General features: G+C 44.3%; 1 protein-coding gene across 2 annotated transcripts in view; it reads right to left on the minus strand.

Moving 5' to 3' along the window:
- Positions 1-20,506, minus strand: part of ADAM22 (ADAM metallopeptidase domain 22) — a 1,128,810-nt gene that overhangs the window by 655,427 nt on the left and 452,877 nt on the right. For both annotated transcript variants that reach the window (XM_086941795.1, XM_086941794.1), the window contains exon 5: positions 6,993-7,075. In XM_086941795.1, coding sequence (XP_086797921.1) covers positions 6,993-7,075 — 83 coding nt within the window. The remainder of the gene's footprint in view (positions 1-6,992; positions 7,076-20,506) is intronic.

Below are 20,506 nucleotides of genomic sequence, written 5' to 3' on the forward strand. Positions count from 1 at the left end.
AAGTGAACGCCGCAAAATTGTATCACCAAGACAAAAAAATCTGCTGCGTGCGAATTTGCGGATTTTCGGTAAATTCGCAAGCGTTCGCGGATTGCGAATTTACCGAAAATCCGCAAAATCCGCGAGCGGAACGGATTTTCCGCCCATGCTTAGTTGAGAACACCTCATGCACACGAGCTACTTATCTGTTAGATACCATGCAGGGGTTGAACTTGACTCAATTAGTTCAGGGCCCTACTCACTCAGCGGGACATACCCTTGACTTGATATTTACTAATCACCCTGGGATCACAATTCATCCCTCGCTTCCTCTCACATGGTCAGATCATTATTTTATCCCTTTTGAGCTAAATTTACCTCAATTACCTGGCCCTTCAGTAATAGATAGGGAGCGTGGGAGAAAATGGCATAAAGTCACCTGTGCCGCCTTGGATCCCATCTTCTCCAATCAGTTAGGGCATACCTCGAATGACCTTAATAGAGATGTGGCCAAATTTAATACCTCCCTTCTATTCGCCATTGATGCTATTGCCCCATTGCAATCTCTCGCCTCCTCTAGATCACGGCCATCGGCACCTTGGTTCTCCTCCGCTTCACGTGAGGAAAAGAGCCGTTGCAAAAAATTGGAACGCAAATGGCGGCTGACATATGATACTGAGTCAAAAATTACTTATAAGACAGCTCTAAAGAATTTTCATAAATTAAAACGGTCCACTATGAGGGATTTCTTTGCTCAACAAATTAAGAAGGCTGACAACTCAGCTAAAACCCTCTTTAATATCATAAAGGATTTTGTTAATCCCCCAGCCATGGTGTCACAGAGTATACCTAGCCAGGCCTTATGTAATGGCCTCTCTGACTATTTTCATGAAAATATCACCAAGATAACATCTTTATTTACTCCAGATAGGGCTTCCCCCGTTCCTAATGCCCATGACACGCAGAAAGTGTCCTTGACGTCTTTCAAAGATCTTACTATTGAGGCTGCTTCGATTCTGTTTGACCAGTGCAAATTGGGGTCTCCTCTAGATCCCGTTCCAGCAAAGCAGATGGCAATCTTGCTCCTTTGGTGATTAGCCCACTCCTTGCTATTTGGAACACCTCGTTACGCATTGGCCAATTTCCGACCGCATGGAAGCAGGCCATGCTAGTCCCAATTATGAAGAAGGCGGCTGCTGACCCATCGCAGTTTAGTAATTACCGCCCGATTTCTCTCCTTCCTAAACCGGCTAAAATCCTGGAAAAGGCAGTTCAGAAACAATTGGCGGAAAATCTTGAAGCTAATCAATTACTGCATGACTCGCAGTCCGGATTTAGACCGGGTTTTAGCACAGAGACCGCTCTTCTAGAGGTGTCGGAAGCTATTCGTGAGTGTGTGGATAGGGGCGAGGAGGCCATGTTGTTCCTCCTCGACCTATCCGCAGATTTCGATACGGTATCTCATGAGATATTGTTGGATCGACTGGGCCAGATTGGAATTGGAGGTTCTGTATTGACCTGGATCAGATCCTTTCTTACGGGACGAACTCAGAAGGTCTTTCTTCGACCTTTTGAATCAGAAGGTAAACCTTTGCTTTGCGGTGTGCCGCAGGGCTCCGCTCTGAGCCTTCTGTTTTTTAACGTATACCTTGCACCACTGGCAAAAGTGGTGGAATCTTGGGGGGTCAGAGTGATCTCTTATGCTGACGATACTCAGCTTGTGTTCTCATTTAGAGATCACTCTGACATCAATTTTACCAATTTCCGCCATTGTCTCAGCAACATCTCCTCTTGGATGACCTCTAATCATCTTAAACTTAACACTGACAAGACGGAGGTCTTATTTTTTAATCAGAAAACTTCACTGCCAGTCATTCAATGGTGGCAGACAGAGCTTAACCCACCCCCAGTCCCAGTCCAAGCAGTTCGACAACTCTTTATCCTGTAAAACTCAAATTAACAAGGTTACGGCTGCTTGTTTCGGCAAGCTGCGCATGATTAGGAAGATCTTTCCTTACCTCCCGTTGGACTCTCGCAGAACTATCATACATGCCGTGATCACCTCACACTTAGATTACGCTAACAGTATATATGTCGCGCCCCCCTGTACCAAATTGAGCGCCTGCAGATTGTACAAAATGCGGCGGACAGACTGATTGGCAATATTCCCTATCGCCACTCGGTGGCATCCTATTTAAGGAAGCTACACTGGCTACCAGTTACCCGGCGCATCCAATTTAAGGCCCTGGTTTTTGCTTTTAGGGCCCTCAATGGATTTGGCCCTGGATACCTGAGAAATAGGCTCAAATTGGTCCATTCTATCAGATCACTGAGGTCGAACAATCTACGCCTCCTGGTTACCCCGCGCTTTCGTCGGTCCAGAATGGGGGGCAGAGCGTTTGGAGTAGTGACCGCTAAACTTTGGAACAGCCTCCCACGAGATCTTAGGTTCATCTCTTCGGAATCACAGTTCCGGAGTAGATTGAAAACCTGGCTGTTCATTAGACCCTAGTTGCCTCCACCATACATTACAGCCTGCCGTCTGCAGCACCGGGACACTCCCGTCGGGGGTAGCCGTGTGCTTTACAAGCTTCAAAATAAATAAATAAAATAAATAAGAAGATCCTGGCACCTGCTCACTTGTTATTACCTGTAGAAATCTGTTGTATTACGTGTTCTCACTTCCATTTACTTGCATTGCAACAAAGTGTATAAATGTAGCACCAAAAGTGTATGGATTTTAGCATTATATGCTCCAACTGATCCGAAGCAAAGCTCGGGTCCATTGATTAGGCAATGGCCTTACTTCTTTTTGAATGGTTGTTGGTTATTTTTGCATTAAACTCGTTAGACTTCTATGCGCTATCCAGAGTGTCTCTGTTTTCTTTTACACGTTACCTAGAAACTGTGATGTATGGGATAGTGGACCAGTTGTTGGTGAGACCTCTGGGGGTAGATGTTTTACAAGTAACAGGAACCCCACTAGTATATTCAGCATTCATTACAAATGGATGAAAATTCTAATTTTGTACAAGACATATTTTTCCTTTACCATTTATTAGGACTGAACGTGTTATGAATAATTTTAAGCTAAATAGACGCAATTGTAACAGAATAAGTTGTCTAGGTCTGCTTCCTACACCCTCATTACAAGTGTCCCGCTATATCTGATGAGCCAGGCAATGTAAGTTACTAGGACCATCGCGTCATGAGCTTAACATGAACACTACGGACCTGTGTATTTCACCCTGAGGTTTCATATGCTTTAATTAGGTGAAGTCTCTGGTTTAATACCAGGGAGCAACATAAGGAAATTGGCATAGCAAATCTGATTTCCATGAAACTCATAATCCCGTCATTCCTTGCCTGCCTGATATTACCAAGACCCCCGGTAATGTTAAAGCGAGGGAGGGAAATAGCAGGGATTTGTACGTCTCACACTTAATGAGGTGATGGAGGACATTATAGTTAGGGGGCTTTTATTTAAAACAGGCAACGCAAAAAATCTGAGTTAGGATAACTTTCCATTGCTTGCTGATTAGACTTGGGGCCCAGTTAAAAGATACTTAAACTCACATTTGTGATGGGCAAAACACAAATTGTCCTTTGTTACAAGTCCACATTCACAATCCTGTAGCGGGTGAACAGACCAGACCTGAGCACTGAAGCTCCAGTTGCAATTTCGGGCCACCTCCCCATGCATGAGAAAGTCTGCTGCTCTGTTAATGATACCTGCCTATGTTCAAGGGGTACGCTAGGTCGGCAGTCCCCAGCTGTGACCCCCATACCATGGAGGAGCATTGACATGCACTGGTCTTAATGGGCCACAGATGAATAGAATTACTTTTCTCTTCCTAAATAAGAGACAGAAATGAAATTCACCACTGCACCGCTCAAGCCTTTTTTGAGGGTAGAGTATGGGGTCTGCAGTATGGAAGGGGGGTTGTTTCTTCCCCTATTGCAACTCTGTGCTTATTCAGTGCTACTTCAGGTGAATATGACATGGGTATATGCGGATTTAAGTGCATTTTTCTAGGATATAAGAATGTGTGTGCAATTTGCACTTCCCACACTCCTAGGCTCACCCCACGTTCAAAAGGTGTGCTGGGCCAGGTGCCCCTGTGTGAGTCAATGAGATGCCCCTGTGTGAGTCAATGAGATGACCCTGTGTGAGTCAATGAGATGCCCCTGTGTGAGTCAATGAGATGACCCTGTGTGAGTCAATGAGATGCCCCTGTGTGAGTCAATGAGATGCCCCTGTGTGAGTCAATGAGATGCCCTTGTGTGAGTCAATGAGATGACCCTGTGTGAGTCAATGAGATGCCCCTGTGTGAGTCAATGAGATGCCCTTATGTGAGTCAATGAGATGCCCCTGTGTGAGTCAATGAGATGCCCCTATGTGAGTCAATGAGATGACTCTGTGTGAGTCAATGAGATACCTCTGTGTGAATCAATGAGATGCCCCTATGTGAGTCAATGAGATGACCCTGTGTGAGTCAATGAGATACCTCTGTGTGAGTCAATGAGATGCCCCTATGTGAGTCAATGAGATGCCCCTATGTGAGTCAATGAGATGCCCCTATGTGAGTCAATGAGATGCCCCTGTGTGAGTCAATGAGATGCCCCTGTGTGAGTCAATGAGATGTCCCTATGTGAGTCAATGAGATGACCCTGTGTGAGTCAATGAGATGCCCCTGTGTGAGTCAATGAGATGCCCCTATGTGAGTCAATGAGATGACCCTGTGTGAGTCAATGAGATGCCCCTATGTGAGTCAATGAGATGCCCCTGTGTGAGTCAATGAGATGCCCCTGTGTGAGTCAATGAGATGCCCCTGTGTGAGTCAATGAGATGCCCCTGTGTGAGTCAATGAGATGACCCTGTGTGAGTCAATGAGATGCCCCTGTGTGAGTCAATGAGATGCCCCTATGTGAGTCAATGAGATGACCCTGTGTGAGTCAATGAGATGCCACTATGTGAGTCAATGAGATGCCCCTGTGTGAGTCAACGAGATGCCCCTGTGTGAGTCAATGAGATGCCCCTATGTGAGTCAATGAGATGCCCCTATGTGAGTCAATGAGATCCTCCTGTGTGAGTCAATGAGATGCCCCTAAGTGAGTCAATGATATGCTCCTGTGTGAGTCAATGAGATGCCCCTATGTGAGTCAATGAGATGACCCTGTGTGAGTCAATGAGATTCTCCTGTGTGAGTGCTCACACACCTCTCATTTTACATTTGTACAAGATAACTTTGTGAATTAGCACCCACCAGGGGCGTTACACAGGCCCCCGCAGCCCCCGCGTTGTGGTTAAGGGGGGCTCCAGGGGGCCCCCTTTAACACAGTACTCCGGCCGGAGACCTCTTGCTTGAGCCAGAAAAAAAGTTTGTGGTACCGGCCTGAGGATCTAAGGTTCCCCTCAACAAACATATTATGATACAGCTCATTCATAAAAACATGGTAGGTCTTCTGAGGTTTACCAGGTAGAATGAGTGATTCTTGATTAACCGACTGACTAAAGTGAGACTACATTCCTTTTCAGCGCCAAGGGTTGGGGTGGTATAGGCTGCGTGATCTTAGTTTGCTGAGAGAGCACTATGGAGAAAAAAGCTCTTTGGATGTTGAATTCAAGACCAGGTGCCACACGAATGATTTCAACACCAATGCCACACTAATGTTAAGACATCTGCGAAGTCAGTGTATCTGTAAAATAGATTCATTATCATCGATCTGTGTGAAAATCCTGCTCGGATGTCTATGATTGATGTTTCCTACCACGGCAAAACATAATGAAAATATTAATCCAAACAAGAATTGCCTCCTGTCCTTTGCAGAGGGTCTATAAGCCAATTTGTGCAATGAGGTATTCATCAAATTACCCATTGAGCAACACAGCATTTGTACACAAGCAATACAACCACAAATACAACCACAAATACAACCACAAATCAGATCCTAATGTGAGGTGGGGATCAGCGGTGGCTCCAACGCTAAGTCAGAGGAGCGTCGCCCCCCTGCATTTTGAACAGTGGATAAAATAAAATTAAAATGATTATAGCAATACATTATTATCATTTTACTTTCCCGGTTTATGGGGTGGGCGGGGCTTGGCTGTGTCACAGCCAGCAAGGGGAGTAGTGGTGAGCACTTAACTGGGCTTGACTGTTTGGCCGGCTGTCTTGGCCTGGACAAACAGTCATGTGCACTTTGCATGTTCCCCACCAGGTTGTAATGAACAGCCCTTTGAGGAACATACACAGGCTCCCACTGCCTGTCTGGGCACCGAACCATGGTGCTCAGACCAATCAAAACCTTGCATTGCAGCGTTGCAATTGGCTGAGGGAGCCTGTGTGCTTCGTGCTTCAAGCAGGCACAGAAGAGGACGACGCGAGATGAGGCCACGGACCGCGAGCAAGATAAGCCATTTTTTAAATGTATTTTCCTATACCGCCCACCCCACCCGTGATACTTGGTGGCAGAAGCCACTGGCGGGGATTCTTGATGTTCTACTTTGGTTTAAAGTCAACAACTGTAAAGGTGGAAGAAAGGACAAGAAAGATATAATAATGGCAAAAGTGATAACAATTATAATAGGTAGTGTGTGAGTGAGCGCAAGTGAAGGATCCGAGGGAAAAGCAAGAGGGGAGCTTTTTTCAGGGGTATTCTACAGCAACAGGAGTTTTTCTGTGGGCTGAGGATCCCACAGCAGACAATATCGATGGAGATTTTCATATCACCATCATTTCAGATTAAAAAGAGAACATTTCATATTGCCTGGAATTCCTTTAACATTTTAAAGCAAACTCTAATTTCTAATAGTGCTCAAGTAAATGCATTATTTTTCGCTGCCTTTTTTCATAGTCCATTTTAATTTATATATCACCTGTGGCTTCCCTTGGACCATTCCTCTACCACACTTTCACACAAGCTGCTGCTAACAGTTATATACTGGTTTTCATGTGTTGCCTTTGTTAATACATAAAGATAAGCAAAGAGTGAAATGAAATCAAACTTACTGGAGGCCATTGCATGTCGATAATGCAACAAACGATTCTGTGTTTCCTCGGATACGACCCTGGTAATAGCAATGCTCTCCACCCTATAACAAAAAGCACAGAATAATATGTTAGCACATAACAGGAATTTTTTGACGAGAAAATGATCACTTGAAATGGCTGGCAATCTTCTTTATTGCAGTACTCGAAAAACAAAAGCAATATATAGCTAAACTATGGTTAATTCCTGAGGGCACAGCTGCAATACAAATTGAGAAGAAACCCAAGATATGTCTGTTGGGAATAAACCCATTTAAGGTCAAATCTAAGATGCACAAGAGAGAATTATTAGTAGTAAAGGGGGTGGTTAGGTGAAGGATATCAAGTCATTGGACATACATTGGACTACCAAATCTCTCAGAATGGCTAAAGGAAGGCATTTAGCAGGAACATTTTGACTAGCGCAAACCAGAGAAGATGTCAGGCTTGTCGATGACATAGTGGACTGGAAAACCTGATATAAATATTGTGAAATGATAATGATGATAAGCCACCTTGAAATGCTGTAGACACAAATACATGCTGAGTGTAAACATGCAATGCAATAAAATAATTGTGTCAATATATTACTGCTTGAAATGCAAAGATGGCTGCAAAACTACAATGAGTCAGTTGTTGAGATGCTGCATTATTTGACCTTTCGTGCTGAGAACATTTATAATAAATGCAGTTTCCTTGTTATGATTTCATAATAAAATATTGTTATAAAAAAAGCGAATAGGTGCAAGTCAGGAAAATATCCTGCTTGCTGCACCAGCTGCTCTGGCTTTCCAATTCCCACCAGTAGGATGCTCAAACTTGCTTAGTGTGCAGTCATTTGTTTTTGAGGGCTCAGGACCACCTGCAATGTGTTGCCACCTTAAAAAGGAAGCATCACAGCTGCTGAGTAGACTGAATCAATCCCAGGTGCGCTGTAAGACACCCTTTCACAAAACAACCTGACACAGACCTTTAGAACACCAGGACAGAAAAACTGCAGATCCAATGCAACGTTGACATAATTGATGGTGATGTGTTCCAGGAAGCTTTCATACACTACTGAGCTGCAAGTCATGAATACAGATTGTAGAATTTAACATCACTGCCAGTTACCATATTGTTTTTAGAAAACACAATTTCCAAACATCTGTTGGAAATGTTTATCCAGCAGACATCTACACTTATGAAAGGCTTCATTGCTATTGCTGGAACATAATGGGCTTCATTGTCAATATGAGTTGTAAATTAGCACCCCTAGGGTTATTACCTTGCAAGGGTGCAGATTTGCATCTGTTTGAAGTTATGTTTGGAATTCACAATATTTAGCAGGTTTCGCCAGGAAACCTGCAGCAGTCACTGCTTTGTAGGTGTGATCCTAGACATGTTTTGTGAATTCCTTTCAGGTGAAAATATAGATTCAGGTGTATTTTCACTTGCAAGTGAAACTGGGCTAGTGCAAATGCACTTGCTAGCTTTTTTCTTTCTTTTCATTTCCTTTTTTTCAGCTCCAAAGATAAAATATGATTATCCGCGGAGAAACCCTTTCTTCTACGTACCCAACAATACTGGGGGCTGTAACCTTCCCCATCTCATCCTGGGAAGGGATTTTGCCAAGCCATTGATCTGCAAATAAATCTCTGAACAATTCCTGGATTGGGCATGGATACACATATTTTTTAAATACCATCAAACGTGTATGCATGTGGATGTTTACTGACTTCCAGTGCATTCCCAACATTGATTCCCCATTTACAGAAGAATTGTGTGGAAATCTATGTGTGAGTAAATACTTTCATGTGTGGAAAGATGACGTTTGTGAATTACAAAAATACGTTTGCACACATGGAAATTGCTTTAAAATGTAGGACCAATGTGTTTACCACTTCAGCCTCGGCTGAGGTCTAAGATGCATTGAATTGACTTTGGCTTTGAAGTGGGTCCAAGACTCCATGAGACTTGATGAAGAAGATTTTTACTCCTATCGACACGGTCTGCAGCCTAAAACCTAGATCCAAAAAGGTGTCTTCCCTATCAGAGGCAAAATTATATTCGTATTTGAATACCACGGGTCACAACCTTTTCTGTACTGAGAGCTACTTATGTTCAATAAAACACATTAACAGCTACTAATATTATTAGTGCAGAATAATTTCAATTTCTTTATATGTATATTAATTCCAGGAAGCAAATTCTTTCTAATTTAATAAGCTGGGCTGCACATAGTTGAGCTACTCAGAGTTAGCTCAAGAGCTACAGTAGCTCACAAGCTGGAATAGACAGTATTAATAGAGCTCGAAGGACTCCATTTGTGGCAGCAGAAGAGCATTCCTCATGCTATAAGGCACATATCCACACTGAGTACAATGACTTATCACCAATTTCCCTTTGTGAATGGCCCACTAAAAATCTATAATGAGAATAAAATATGGAAGTTCTGAGAAAATGTATAAACAATTTGTACAAATAGAGGGACTATGTCCTGTTTGCACTTTTACTAGTAGGTAGCTGAATGCTCCAGGACTGATTCACAAAGACATGTAAGAGTATGTAAAAGAGTAGTCCTGTGATACTACTTCCTGTACTCATGAATGCCTTTGTGAATTGATGTTTCTAGGTAATGCCTACTAAAATATTTGGTAAAAAAGGAAATGTTTTGTGCAGATTTACATTTTGAAAATTAGCTTTTGAGGCTCAATGAATAGGACAATACATTGCACATACGCTCTTTCTGGGCGCAGGAGTTCTGATTCACTGTCCTCGATAGCAGGTCGGTGACCAAGTTTAGAACGACTCTGCTGCAGCACCTTAGAGTTCTTTCTTGCAGAGGAAGAAGAGACCTATTCAAATATGCACTTTTGTACTAAATATAGGAATTGGAATACATGCTGTGCTCCACTTGGAGCTAGTAGCATTGGGGACATAATCCTGCAATACAAGTTCTGCAGCCACTAACCAGGGTGTAATGAACCAGCTGGATTTATAGAGCAGTCTTTTCAGGAATAATAGACGCAGAGCTCCCTTGACTGTCAGACTCTTTTCATTAACAACAGACATTGAGCTCCCTTGCCCTCACAGACCCTTTTCATGAACAATAGACACAGAGCTCCCTTGCCCTCACAGACCCTTTTCATTAACAATAGACACAGAGCTCCCTTGCACTCCCGGGCCCTTTTCATTAACAATAGACACAGAGCTCCCTTGCCCTCACAGACCCTTTTCATGAACAATAGACACAGATCTCCCTTGCCCTCACAGACCCTTTTCATTAACAATAGACACAGAGCTCCCTTTCACTCCCGGGACCTTTTCATTAACAATAGACACCGAGCTCCCTTGCCCTCCCAGACCCTTTTCATGAACAATAGATACAGAGCTCATTTGCCCTCTCAGACCCTTTTCATTAACAATAGACACAGAGCTCCTTTGTCCTCCCAGACCCTTTTCATGAACAATAGACACAGAGCTCCCTTGCCCTCTCAGGCCCTTTTCATTAACAATAGACAGAGAGCTCCATTACACTCTCAGGCCCTTTTCATTAAAAATAGATGCAGAGTTCCCTTGCCCTCCCATGCCCTTTTCATGAACAATAGACACAGAGTTCCCTTGCCCTCCCAGATCCTTTTCATTAACAATAGACGCAGAGCTCCCTTGCCCTCCAAGACCCTTTTCATTAACAATAGACACAGACCTCCCTTGCACTCCCGGGCCCTTTTCATTTACAATAGACACAGAGTTACCTTGACTCTCAGACTCTTTTCATTAACAACAGACATTGAGCTCTCTTGCCCTCCCAGAGCCTTTTCATGAACAATAGACACCGAGCTCCCTTGCCCTCCCAGACCCTTTTCAGGAACAACAGACACAGAGCTCCCGTGCCTCTCAGACTCTTTTCATTGACAATAAACACAGAGCTCCCTTGACCTCCCAGACCCTTTTCATTAACAATAGACACAGGGCTCCCTTGCACTCCCAGAACCTTTTCATTAACAATAGACACCAAGCTCCTTTGCCTCCCAGACCCTTTTCATTAACAATAGACACAGAGCTCCCTTACCCTCACAGATCCTTTTCATTACCAATAGACACACAGAGCTCCCTTACCCTCACAGACCCTTTTCATTAACAATAGACACAGAGCTCCCTTGCACTTCCAGACCCTTTTCATTAACAACAGACACAGAGCTCCCTTGCCCTCTCAGACTCTTTTCATTAACAATAGACACAGAGCTCCCTTGCACTCCCAGACCCTTTTCATTAACAGTAGACACAGAGCTCCCTTTCACTCCCAGACCCCTTTCATGAGCAATAGACACAGAGCTCCCTTGCCCCAGAACCTTTTCATTAACAACAGACACAGAGCTTCCTTGCCCTCTCAAACCCTTTTCATGAACAATAGACACATAGCTCCCTTGCACTCCCAGACCCTTTTCATTAACAATAGACACAGAGCTCCCTTGCCTCTCAGACTCTCTTTTCCTTAACAATAGACACAGAGCTCCCTTGTCTCTCAGACCCTTTTCATTAACAATAGACACAGAGCTCCCTTGACCTCCCAGACCCTTTTCATTAACAACAGACACAGAGCTCCCTTGCCCTCTCAGAACCTTTTCATGAACAATAGACACAGAGCTCCCTTGCACTCCTGGGCCCTTTTCATTTACAATAGACACCGAGCTCCCATGCCCTCACAGACCTTTTTCATGAACAATAGACACAGAGCTCCTTTGCCTCTCAGACCCTTTTCATGAACAATAGGCACAGAGCTCCCTTGCCCTCCTAGACACTTTTCATGAACAATAGACACAGAGCTCCCTTGCCCTCCTAGACCCTTTTCATGAACAATAGACACTGAGCTCCCTTGCCCTCTCAGACCCTTTTCATTAACAATAGACGCAGAGCTCCTTTGCCTCTCAGACCCTTTTCATTAACAATAGACACAGAGCTCCCTTGCCCTCACAGACCCTCTTCGTGAACAATAGACACAGAGCTCCTTTGCCTCTCAGACCCTTTTCATTAACAGATGTAGACGCAGAGCTCCCTTCACCCCCAAGACCCTCTCTAAGCGCCTGCTTTATCTCCCTTCAATGCTTTTATGTTTAAACAAATCTAATCGAAAGTGGGATGCACTGACCATATCTCTGGCTCAATGGTAACAAGAGAGACATATCTTTTTCATATATGCTGTGTAATAAAGATAGATTAAGTAGATGATATAACATAATCAATCTATGCAGAGATATAAATAACACCAGTATTTGACACACAAGTATCGACCTGTTATCTTATACTAACAGTATTCATTTACTTATATAGATAAAATAATCACTGGATACTAATGTTATGTGCTTCTGTTTGCAGTTCTGTGAAACGTTATGCTTGCTTGTCTCCGTGATTCTCGTCCAAACAGGGGCAGCTCCTCCACTGAGCGGAGGAGCATTGCCACACAAGCCCAAGAGCTGAAAAATAAAACGGTAATAAAGTTAATTTGTTACCGTTTTATTTTTCAGCTACCCGTCCTGATCTTAGTGTCAGGATGGGATGGGGCCAGCATTGCTGAGTGGCAGCAGCAGAGAGCTATGTATTAAAAATGTGCATGTCTCATTGGCTGGCTCTCTTGGGTTGACCAAACAGACATGTGCATTTTAAAGTTCTCTAACATAGCTCTCTTAGACAAGTGGGTTAGAGAACGCCCAGACCTCCCATGCACTTATGAGTGATGGGAGTAGGGTGACCAACTGGCATTGGTGCAAATTCAGGACGGTGAGTGTAAAAATTCAGGACAAAGGGTCAAAATTCAGGACACAAATTCAGGACAGGAGGTCAAAATTCAGGACAAAACTTCAGGACAATAGGTACATTTTACAGACACATCAGAGGTCACGCAATAGTATATAAGTAAGCCCAGCCATTTCCAAACATATTCAACCATTTGCAAACCTATCCATCATGTATCCCTCCATCTATCATTTCACTCATCCATTACCTTCATCCACACCCTCACCCACCCTTTCACTCATATGTCCATTCATTCACCCTTGCACTTATCAATCCATCAATCTATCCATCATTTCACTCATCCACCTACCCCCCATCATCCAGCCACCCACCATCCACCCACCCACTCATCCATCCTTTCACCCACCCACCATCCAATCCACTGATCCATCCTTTCACCCACCCACCATCCACCCACCCACTCATCCATCCATCCTTTCACCCACCCACTCATCATCCATCCATCCATCCTTTCACCCACCAACTCATCATCCATCCATCCTTTCACCCACCTACTTATCCATCCATCCATCCTTTCACCCACTCTCCATCCATCCATCCTTTCACCCACCCATCATCCATCCATCCATCTGTCCTTCCCCTCATCATCCATCCATCCATCCCCTCATCATCCATCCATCCTTCCCCTCATCATCCATCCATCCTTTTCCCTCATCATCTATCCATCCTTTTCCCTCATCATCCATCCATTCTTCCCCTCATCATCCATCCATCCTTTTCCCTCATCATCAATCCATCCTTTTCCCTCATCATCCATCAATCCATCCATCTGTCCTTCCCCTCATCATCCATCCATCCTTCCCCTCATCATCCATCCATCCTTTTCTCTCATCATCCATCCATCCTTTTCCCTCATCATCCATCCTTCCCCTCATCATCCATACATCCTTCCCCTCATCATCCATCCATCCTTTCACCCACCCCCTCATCATCCATCCATTCCCTCATCATCCATCCATCCATCCATCCTTACACCCACCCCCTCATCATCCATCCATCCACCCTTCCCCTCATCATCCATCCATCCATCCATCCTTCCCCTCATCATCCATCCATCCATCCTTCCCCTCATCATCCATCCTTTCCCGTCATCCATCCATCCTTCCCCTCATCCATCCTTCATTTCATCCATCCTTCCCCTCACCCATCCATCCATCCCATCCATTTATCCTGCCCCTCATCCATCCATCCCCTTCCCCTCCATCCATCCATCCATCCTTCTCCTCATCCATCATCCTTCCCCTCACCTATCCATCCATCCCATCCATTTATCTTGCTCCTCATCCATCCATCCTTCCCCTCCATCCATCATCCTTCCCCTCATCCATGCTTCCTTTCATCCATCCTTCCTCTCATCCATCCTTCCTTTCATCCATCCTTCCCCTCACCCATCCATCCATCCCATCCATTTATCCTGCCCCTCATCCATCCATCCTTCCCCTCCATCCATCATCCTTCCCCTCATCCATCCTTCCTTTCATCCATCCTTCCCCTCACCCATCCATCCATCCCATCCATTTATCCTGCCCCTCATCCATCCATCCTTCCCCTCCATCCATCCACCCATCCATCCTTCCCCTAATCTATTTATCCTTCCCCTCATCCATCCATCCTTCCCCTCCATCCATCATCCTTCCCCTTATCCATCTTTCCCTTCATCAATCATCCAGCTACCCTTCCACCCATACATCCAGCTATTTACATTTTCTCTCCATCCTTCCCCTCACTCATCAATCCATCTATCCTCTCTCATTATCCATTTATTCAATCTTTCATTCATCCATTCACCCTTTCACTAATTCATCCAGCCATTCACACATCCCTTCACTTACTTACTCGCCCACCTTTCCATGTTAAATTTGAGCTGAGCCCTTTTGAGAAGAGGCCCATCAAGAACTTCACCCTCGCTGCAGGAGACATTCCAGGACTGGGACAGAAGCCACCAGGGCGGAGACAGGATCCACCACAGGGGGGGACAAGAGCCATCACAGGCGGGGGTGGACTGGAGCCACAACATGGGGGGCAGGAGCCATCACAGGCGGGGGGTGGACTGGAGCCACCACATGGGGGGACAAGAGCAGGAGTCATCACAGGAGAGGGAACGTGATCCACCAGGGTGGGCACAGGGGTGGGCATGCAGTATTCTAGTATCATCTTGGGCTTCTCGCCCCTCCTGCACAATACAACGAGAAGACAGGCTCTCTGTCCAAAATGCCATCCCCCACTGTGATATACAGTACTTACAGGAGATACTCTAAGAGAACTGATTGAACTGATTGTCCTCTATACTTTGTTAATCAGTGTGGGTGCGATTGTGCCATTTCTTTATTGTATTACATTGTGCATGTTTGAAGAACCGAGGTTTGCTTACAAATTAGTGACAGTAATTAAGCTTGGTGAAGAGAAGCAGGTGCTGCCTCGGTGTAATCAGGGCAGGGTGTAATCTGGCCGAGTCTAGGATGTTTGGGGCCCTGGGTAGAAATGGAATGTGTGATCCCCCCTCTAAATAGCAGATACAAGACGCATTCAGGGCTGTTTGCATGTGAATGGATGCCCCCTGCTCCTGAACCTGCAGCCCCTCCCTCTGTCACCTTCAAGCACCTCTTAACAGCTCATCAAGGGCTGGAGGTGTGAGGGTTGCCATCCCGCTGTGCCTCTACAGTGCTGCTGGGGGTCTGAGCTTTCATACAGCATCGGAGTCAAGAAGGGAGCTGGGGGCAAGCTGTGCCCGGTTAAAATTACGGACAAATGGCGTCCGTTAAAGAATCCTTCACGGACAACGGACAGACAGCCAAAATTACAGACTGTCCATGAAATTTACGGACGGTTGGTCACCCTAGATGGGAGAGCCCACTCTATCCAATCTTGGGGCTGCTTTCATGCCGTGAAAGCGGCACCAGGATTGGGTCATTCAGTTTCCTGTGTCAGAGCTTCTTGTGAAGACACCTGAGGGAGGAGGACATTGCACTGCAACTCGCCATGGTAAGTCTATTTTAATTATCTTTTTCTGTGCCCCCCATTACCACCCTCGATACTAGCCAGCCGCCACTGCTTCCAAATGAATAAAAAAACTATTGAAATTATAAAGCATAGATACAGAGAATTCCCGTAGTTTAGTCGAGTGTTCACGAATTTCCCTATGACAACAAATTTTAAATTTCATATAATTAGGCAGGATACGTGTTTCAACAGATTCGAAAGTAGAATATGTGTTTGTTGCATTTTCCACCTGAGTTTGTATATTGAAAAACTAATCCATTTGAGTTTTCTGCCTAAAGAAGACTTGAGCGTTGATTAGAAGAAGCCTTGTTGCTACTGCGGACAACTATTTTTTTTTAATATCTTTATTTGCATTTTCAATTTTTTCTGAATTGCAGAATAACAGCAAAAATATATGTAGTGAAGGACAATAAATTACATTGTACGTGGCAAACAAATGTCATTTTCACTGCCAATGCGTGTCTTACTGAGCCGTATATATCTATTCTGTATGTCCAGCTGATTTACACGCAAACATCTGTACTAAAGCGTGTAGTCAAATCAAAGGGATGATGCAAAATATAATATTTATTTAGAATCTAACAAACTAACAAAGACATTATCTACAGGTTACTCCTGGGTCGGTGTACATATAGTGCGTATGCTTCATACCCTTTGCATCCTTGTCGTCGTTTTCTCTTGACCACACAGGTCTGTCCCAACAGGGGCCTATGTTTCCCCACTAGTGTCGTTCATGTACTGTGACTGTGGCCCGTTTCCCCAGTGGCAATCCCTGACATCAACTTGAGCCTGTCATTACGTGGCTGCGAGCCCGTAACCTCTTCCCGTCCATCAGCTGCTTACGAGGATCCGTTTCTCCTCTCCCTGTCCATGCGCGTTAAATTCAAAAGTACAGTATCCCAACACTGTGCAATAGAGTATTTGCGTAGTTCAGCTATTTCTTCTCTGTGTAGTGATGTGCCCACACTAGGAGTGATGTTTTCCAACTATTGACAACGGGAGAGTCAGTGTGTTTCCATCTCTTCGTTATTAACCTCTTTGCGACTACCAAGCCAAGGTCAATAAGTCGCAACGTGACTCTCTTTGTCTTGATCTGGGATAAAGGCCTAATATGCAGACCTCCCATGTGCGCGTGGTTGTCTTGTTGGTGCATGTTTCAAGTGCTGTGATGACTTCCTGCCAATAGGTATACAGGGAAGCGCAGAACCAAAGCATATGTAGGAGGTCCGCATCTGTGTGTAGACAGTGCGGGCATGCCGCAGTATTGGTGTGAAAGTATTTGTTTAATTTGCCCGGGGAGAGGTATGCCCTTTGTGTTATATATGTCTGAATTAGTTGAAACTTAGAGTTTCTCAGAACAGTAGTGGGATTTGCTAGGATTGTGTCCCACTCTCGGTCTGTCCATTGTTTTCCTCTGTCTGCTTCCCATCGCAGTTGGAGGGCCGTCATGGGTTTCATTGTGTGGATAAGTAGCGCTTCAACTAGCCAGTGTACCATGTGTGATCCATTGCCCATAACCGGTATGCAACGCTTACAACGCGCGCGGAACCACGAACTACCATTACCACGCGGTTGTAACAACGAAAGTTGTTACAACGAATTGCGCTGGGGGGCACTCGAGGATAGTAAATCATTTAATTTACTATCCCAACACATTCCCTACTATCCACGGGGACTGGTGTTGGAATAGTAAATTAAATGTTTTAAATTTGCGCCCCCCCAAAGCAAGTCGTTGTAACGACTTGCGTTGTTACTACCCCGTTGTAATGGTAGGTCGTGGTAACGCTCGCGTGGTAACATCATATATCCCCCATAACCTGCAAGAATTACATTAAGAGGTGTGTCTCCGGTTTGATAGTGATGCCGCCCAATGCTGTGCAAAGTGAGCACGTAATTGAATTATATAGTAAGAATTGACCTGCGGGTAAATCATAATCATTTGCCAAATTCTCGAATGGTATCAAAGCGCCTTCTGTATAGAGATCGCCTAATGTGCTTAACGCTGCTTCATGCCAGTGTGTAAGTTCCCCGTTAGAGGTGCTCAATGGGCCCCTAGGCGTCCCCAAAAGTGGTAGTGATGGGGCGTAGGGGGTTGTATCTTTTGTAAGATATAGGCTCCTCTTATAGCAGCAGTGTGCCAAGGCCAGATAGAGCTGTAACGGGCATGATGATCGAGTAATGGGGTGAAACACGTGATATATTTGGGATTGAGACCAAGGTGACTATGCAGTGGCTGTGTCTTCTAAACCCTTGTGGTGAAAATCAAATGGGAGTGACCCCAAACCCAAGAGAAGGGGCACCACTGGTAAGTCAAATAAAAGGATTTCTCCTGGGACTGTTAAGATCCCCACCAATCAGTGTTGATGGTGGAAGGTTACCTTAACCAATAACTCACAGTCGGCTACATCATGCATCCATTCAAAACAGGTTCAATTCCTCAAAGGTAGACAAGTGACATCAATAACAACGTAACTAAATTTGAAAAATACCATGTGTCTTTAATAAAATCAATAATAGTATGTTCTACAACATTTATAAAACAATTTGTATATACAAAACCATTTAAAAAGTCCTATTGACCAATCATTTTAGCACGATCCTCAAATTAAAAAGACTAACTATACAAGTAAAATATACCACTGTGTACATAGATCTGAATATGAAAGCTAGCGACCAAATGTAGTGCAAACCAATAAAGAGCATCTCTAGTTGGTTAATCCATATAGAACTCAAAATGTATCTCTTAAAACAGGTGTCTATAGATTATTTCATCAAGGGCGACACCCGTGTGGTTCTTTGGATGTAACATTCAATGATGCGTCCCTTACCTGCAAACCATCTTGTCACCCATTGTTATTGCGCCGCCAAGTAATACAATTCCATATTAGGAACCACCAAGCCTCCCTTATTGGTGGGGGCATATAATTTCCATAGTGTAATGCGGGCCAGCCCTTGTTCCAAATAAAGATCTCGGGTCAGTTGTTCAAGGTCACGAAAGATTCTGGTCGGAACATAGACCGGGAGGTTCGAAAAATAGCACAATAGTTTTGTTAGTATCGTCATCTTGGTCAGTGTGATTATACCCATCACATTCAGGTGGAGTGACTTCCAGAATTGAATCTGGGCTCTGACAGCAGGTATATGAAGATGCATAGATACCGAAACGTAGCTGCGTACCATCGGAGAGAAGAGTTGTTCATGAGTAGATTGGTTTCGCTGTGTCCTCACGGAATGGATACAGGCCTGACTTTGCCCAATTCACCCGGAGACCCGACACTGTCTCAAGCTCCTGAAGCGTGTCCGCTATGGTAACAGGGATATTATGCAGGTCCCTTAGGTACAATAGTAAATCGTCAGCATACAATGAAACAGTACGTAAACCGTCTCCCACGACTGCGGATAACATATGCCCCTTGCTGGAGACGATCCCAACGATATTAACATGACTACGTGGCCCTTTTTCAACAAGCATTAAATGTTATCTGTCACATCTAAAAGGGAGGTGCGTTCCCATGCAGTGGTTGAGACCCTTGCTGTCTTACTATCAATAGCTCCTGGACCAGCTAACATCTGGATTAGCAGTAAAAACAGCTACAAATAGTTTCTACTGAACCAATCTGCTATTACTTTAGTTGTTAGCTATCTTTTCAACTTCGCTAATGAAAATTCTTGTTGCTGCCCTTAAATGTTTATTATTGTGTAATTGTGTCAATTAGTATTAATTTTGTTTAATCCGTAGAGTTTCATTTGCTTCTTCTGGTGGATGATATGGTCATAACTATCTTTTTCTGCAGCATTTACAGCCACACTTTTGACATTATAGCATTCCGCAAAAGGTGTCAATATTACAGAGTTAAATGGTGCTCAGATTTTCAGCCTCAGAAGGATGAAAGCCTGAGTTGGCCGTGCTTGGATTTAAACTCATGTCCTGCCAAGCACATCAGGCCATCACCAAGTGTTTAATTTCCCGAGGAACCTTGCTTGGACCTTATAGTCGGATGTCCCAAAAGCACATCTGGATCCACTTTAAAACATTTCTAAGGTGTTAGTTGTACTCTTCTCCACGTTGGACGTCACCCAAATGTGAAATAAATAGAGGAGTACTCTTTGCTGTTGACAAAAGAAATGAAAGGAGCAAATTGGATCATACCGTCTTCAGATAACCTTACAGTGAGTTAAGGTAATAAATAGAACTGAGATGGGATAGCACAGCTGGTACAGTGTAGAAAGAGACTTGCTGAAGTGTGAATCCCCAATCCCAAATATATCACTTTTTTCACCCCATTACTCGATCATCACGCCCGTTACAGATCTATCTGGCCTTGGCACACTGCTGCTATAAGAGGAGCCTATATCTTACAAAAGATACAACCCCCTACGCCCCATCGCTACTACTTTTGGGGACGCCTAGGGGCCCATTGAGCACCTCTAACGGGGAACTTACACACTGGCATGAAGCAGCGTTCAGCACATTAGGCGATCTCTATACAGAAGGCGCTTTGATACCATTCGAGAATTTGGCAAATGATTATGATTTACCCGCAGGTCAATTCTTACTATATAATTCAATTACAAGCTGCACGGTCTTCAGCCTTAATGCTTCAGGTGTGATCTTAAGTTCGTCTCCTGGCTGCCAGGTGACGACAGTCACAAGGTAACCTGGAAAGGGTGCACAGGCCAGTTGTGACAGAGCCTTGTTT

The sequence above is a fragment of the Lissotriton vulgaris genome, chromosome 10, assembly GCF_964263255.1.
Source record: "Lissotriton vulgaris chromosome 10, aLisVul1.2, whole genome shotgun sequence".
NCBI classification, from domain to species: Eukaryota; Metazoa; Chordata; class Amphibia; order Caudata; family Salamandridae; genus Lissotriton; species Lissotriton vulgaris.